General features: G+C 49.1%; 1 protein-coding gene across 1 annotated transcript; it reads left to right on the top strand.

The window, feature by feature from the left end:
- Window positions 1-1,548: 1,548 nt before the first annotated feature.
- Window positions 1,549-2,805, top strand: LOC123378681 (gamma-crystallin B-like). Its single transcript, XM_045032764.1, has 3 exons — window positions 1,549-1,584; window positions 1,998-2,237; window positions 2,530-2,805. Exons 1-3 carry the CDS (start codon window positions 1,549-1,551, stop codon window positions 2,803-2,805), a joined length of 552 nt encoding a protein of 183 aa, XP_044888699.1.
- Window positions 2,806-4,704: the final 1,899 nt, after the last annotated feature.

The following is a 4,704-nucleotide window of genomic DNA, read 5'->3' as shown; positions in this document are numbered from 1 at the left end:
AAGCACGTGCCTGGGGCGGCAAGCTGCAGGGGGCGGCCTGCCGGTCACCGTGAGGGCAGCAGTCTGGCTGCCTTCGGCGGCATGCCTGCGGGAGGTCCGCCGGTCCTGCAGCTTCAGTGGCAATTTGGCGGCGGGTACGCTGAAGGTGTGGGACCGGGAGACCTCCCACAGGCATGCCACCGAATCCGCATTACCAGTAGACCTCCTGCAGGCGTGCCGCCGAGAGCTGCCTGACTGCCATACTTGGGGTGGCAAAATACATAGAGCCTCCCCTGAACATAACACAGAAGAATCTTAAACTTTATATACAATGCTGCCACACATTTTACTAGGACAGTGATGATCAGGAAATTATGAGTTTTTGAATGATACCTCACACGGCATGCTTTGCATGGATTTTATCATCCTCCAATAAAAGGAGTACAAATGGGGGTACAGACTGTAACACTACATCCACCACCACCTCACATTTGAGTTTCATCAACTCAGTGAAGTGTTGCTGCATGCCAGATAAAGATAACCGAATGACAACGCCTGGAGTTGAACTGAGTTGTGAAGAAGAGTGGAAAGAGGTCTCAGAGAAAAATCACACCACCTACCTCACAAGGGTCTTTTGAGAATAAATCCTTTAAAGACGGTGAAGCACTTTGAGCTCTATTGAGGAAAACCTTTATGTAAGAAATTGGCATTTCAATCAAATAATTCAGAACTTGACATTACAGACTTATGTAGATGAGGAAAATTTGCACCGGTCCAACTACATCAATCTAATTGTACCAGCACAAACCTCTAAATCAAACACACTGCAGCAGTGCAAAAACAACCCCATATAGACAGGACCTAAGTACATAGGTTCAATCCAATATTATGCTGCACCCATGAGCCACCATTATAAAAGAAAAGTTACTCCACAGTAGCTGGAAAATGATTTCTGTAGCTAGACTAGCAACACCGTCATCTGCCCTCTGAAATTACACCTATGTTAAAAAGTGGGGGGCTCAGTGATTGCTGGTCTCGTGGGAGTATGTTCCAGACTCCATACTGCTGACCACAAAGCTATTGAAGGGCTCACACATGCCTGAGATCTGCCTAAGCCCTTTTGACATTTTTTTTTGACATGCACATTTCTGTTTTTATCTCCCTACTTTCTATGTTGTCGTTTGAACCCTCTTCCATCTTTATTGTACCACTTGTGCATCCACTTATAACAATGCAACCACAGAGACTCTATACAAAATGATTGTGATGGCATCAACATCCAATCCCCTCTGTCACTCAGCCAGAAGTTTCTCTCTTTTCCTGAACTATGTTGTCTTCAATGTAAAAATGGCTGAGCTGACAGATCCAGGGCCCAGAACTGGTCACTGGTAACAATAGGAATAAAACCTGTTCCCCGCTACACAAAACCTATGGACACTAGTACAAAGAGTGAATGATCCCCCAGAGTCATGAGTTGGCTCTATGAACAGAAAAAAAGACTTTTGTTAACGTGTGCACACTTAGCACTGGTTGTGAGGTATAAAAAGGCAGTTGCCCAGCTGGAGTGCTATGGATTGCAGCCTGAATCCAGCTACGATGGAAAAGGTAAGAGAAACCTGCCTGGACTGGATTGTTTGCTATGTCAGTCTGAAGCCAGGGACCTGATTCTCCTCTCATTTACATCAAAAAGTTAGTCTCTTATTGTCAAAGGAGTTACCCTTGGACTATACCAGTAGGAGAGGAGAATCAAGAATCCAGAGCTAGGGGATCTACGGCCTCTATTAATCCCTGGATATTAAACTCTCAGAGCCCAATTCTGCTTTCGCTTACACTTGTGTAAATGAGGATCAATTCCACTGAAGTCACAGGAGTATATCAATTTATCATCACTATGAGTAAAATGCAAGGCCCAGACACTTCAGGCTTAGCGTGCTGGATGGAGAGAAATTGGAATGCCAGGACGCAGTCACACCACATAGGATGTTATTGAAAACTCTGCCATTTGTTTCTCACATTAGATCATCCTTTTTGAGGAGAGAAACTTCCAGGGCCGCTCCGTTGAGTGCAGCAGCGACCGGCCGGATTTTCAAAGTCAGCTCAGCCGCTGTAACTCCGTCCGTGTGGAAAGTGGCTGCTTCATGCTCTATGAACGTCCCAACTTCCAGGGACAGCAGTTCTTTCTGAAACGGGGGGATTATCCTGACATGCAGTCTGAGGGTTTCAGCACCTCCATTAAGTCCTGCCGGATGATCCCGTCTGTGAGTTCGATTTTGCTTCTCTCTTTCTCTCTCTTTTTTTTTTAAATGACAAAATTGCCCAAACCACTGTCATAAGGTACTTGCTTGATCATTTTCAGCAGAGATACTTAAGACTGAAAATGAGAATTGTTTTCTTTCTTATAGAGGTAGTCCCTGCAGGATGGCTGCAGGGACATTGCAGGAATGCCCTTTGCATCACTGGAGCAGTGCACAGAGCTGACTCAGGGCCCAGGACCACAGGCAGCCAGCCTGCTGAGGTCACTCTATTACTCTGTCTCATTTTCTGTCACAGCACAGGGGCACCTACAGGATAAAGATCTATGAGAAGGAGGATCACAGAGGCAACATGGTAGAGTTAACCGAGGATGCTCCGCAAGTCATGGACCAGCTACGCTCCCCCGAGATGCTCTCTTGTTCTGTACTGGAGGGGTACTGGATCCTTTACGAATTGCCGAATTACAGAGGCCGCCAATACCTGCTGAGACCAGGGGAGTACAGGAGATTCAGCGACTGGGGCGCTATGAGCGGCAAAATCGGCTCTTTGAGACGTGCCACTGATCTCTACTGAATCAAGACGCCTTTCGCTTGGAGGGGTATCAATGAATAAAATGCTTTAGCAACCATTGTGCTCTCAGCGTGCTGTTGTAAGTGTACTAAGGGGAACGTTAAGGCTTGTCCTGTGTTCTTGGGCTACTATATCATCTTCTGAACCAAACACTGCTCCTCATCTTTCCCTGCCCTCCCCAGCACTGCATAGCTACTTCCAGCACAAATGACACAGGGCTCAGGCTTAGACAGCCACACTAGGGAGTACGGGGATACAAGACTCCCTTCTAAGCACCTCCATGGCTTTGCAGACCTTACGCAAAATGCAGTACAGGACATGTAGTTGGATCTGAACCATAGTGTGAAACATGAAGGACTTGGACCATAGAGAGGACTGTAACCATACAACTGTAGTCTAGATCATAATCCTCCAGCCCACCCATGGCCATAGATTTGGAGCTAGGGCTGAAGGGACCCTGCGAGCATTACCAGGGAGCAGCAGCCAGAGCCCCCTCAACCACCAGGCATGGAGCAGGCAGAGCTGGGCACCCAGCTGATGGCAGGAATGAGCCACTTCCTCCTCTCAGCTGAGAGGTAGTGCCAGTCACAGCTCTCCCCCGAGCCAGGGGCCAAGTCTTGGGCCGGACTTACCTGAGCACCAATCCAGGGCAGGGCAGGATTAACTAGCTATAGGCAGTACAGGTCTGGGTCGAGAGCTCCAGCTCCTGGAATCATCTTATTACACTGGAATGTCCAATGTGTAACGAAAGCTGAGGTTTCTGGCCCAGGGGGGCGTGAAGCTTGAAAACATGACCCAGGTGGAACAAATGCAGAGACGTCTGCCCAAGTCTGCAGCCAGCCTGAAACAATAGCTCAGAGAAGGCTGAACATCCCCATGCACCTCATTGTGAGGTTAACTATAAGAGCCACCAACAGCAGCCCAGCAGAGGACTGTGGGAAGCATGAAGAGAAGAGCACCCCGGCCCAATCCACACATCCAAGCAGATACACCCAGGCTCAAGGGTGAATCCTGGAAGCGACCCTACTCCTATCCCTTCATCTCAGGGTGTGAGGGACTAAAGACCCTGTTCTCCCTGAGGGAGGAAGGCTCTTGGTCCCACTTCTGTGAGAGGGGAGGGCCCTAGGTTTCTGTTCCTGTCTTTTTTGGTGGGGACTCCTACAGAGTGTTTGCCGGGCTAATGGAGGGGGGCCATGGGACACGATTAAATACAGAGGCACTGGCATTGGCCACTGTCGGTAGACAGGATACTGGGCTAGATGGACCTTTGGTCTGACCCAGTAGGGCTGTTCTTACGTACAGTCTTATGAACAGAGCAAAGACAATGAGACATTCAGTACACAGATGGCATTTGCCACTATGTTATATATAAATAAAAGAGGTTTAACAACAATTAAAGTAAAAAACAAAAACTGGCCAAACACTTAGGGTTGCCAACTTTCTAACAGCACAAAGCAGAACACCCTACCCCTGCCCCTGCGCCATCCCTCCTCAGAGGCCTGCTCCCTGCCCCACCCGTTCTCCAAGGCCCCACCCCCGGTCACGCCATTCCCTGCTTTCTCCCACCCTCACTCACTTTCACCAGGCTGGGGCAGAGGGTTGGGGAGCAGAAGGGGGTGCGGGCTCCGGGAGGGAATTTGGGTACGGGAGGGGGGCGGGGGCTCAGGCGTGGGCGTGCGGGCTCCGGCCGGGCAGCACTTACCTCAGGCGACTCCGGTTGGCGGCGCTGCAGGGCTAAGGCAGGTACAAAGCATTCAAAAACAGGATGTGAAGTTAAAACCACTTTGGGAGCAAGCCTGCAACCACAACATGAACGTACAAGGTCAAAACTTAGTCATACAGCAAGAACTCCCATGTTTACATTAAATAAAGGTTCGGTATGGGTGGCACCACAAAATATGC

The sequence above is a fragment of the Mauremys mutica genome, chromosome 10, assembly GCF_020497125.1.
Source record: "Mauremys mutica isolate MM-2020 ecotype Southern chromosome 10, ASM2049712v1, whole genome shotgun sequence".
Classification (NCBI taxonomy): domain Eukaryota; kingdom Metazoa; phylum Chordata; order Testudines; family Geoemydidae; genus Mauremys; species Mauremys mutica.
This window is presented reverse-complemented; position numbering and strand designations above follow the sequence as displayed.

What these genes read in the sequence shown, in the direction of transcription:
- LOC123378681 (XM_045032764.1), top strand. Translation starts at nt 1,549, where the DNA reads ATGGATTGCAGCCTGAATCCAGCTACGATGGAAAAG. An exon ending in ATCCAGCTACGATGGAAAAG is followed by an intron (nt 1,585 to 1,997) that starts GTAAGAGAAACC and finishes TTCTCACATTAG; the next exon opens with ATCATCCTTTTTGAGGAGAG. An exon ending in CCTGCCGGATGATCCCGTCT is followed by an intron (nt 2,238 to 2,529) that starts GTGAGTTCGATT and finishes TTTCTGTCACAG; the next exon opens with CACAGGGGCACCTACAGGAT.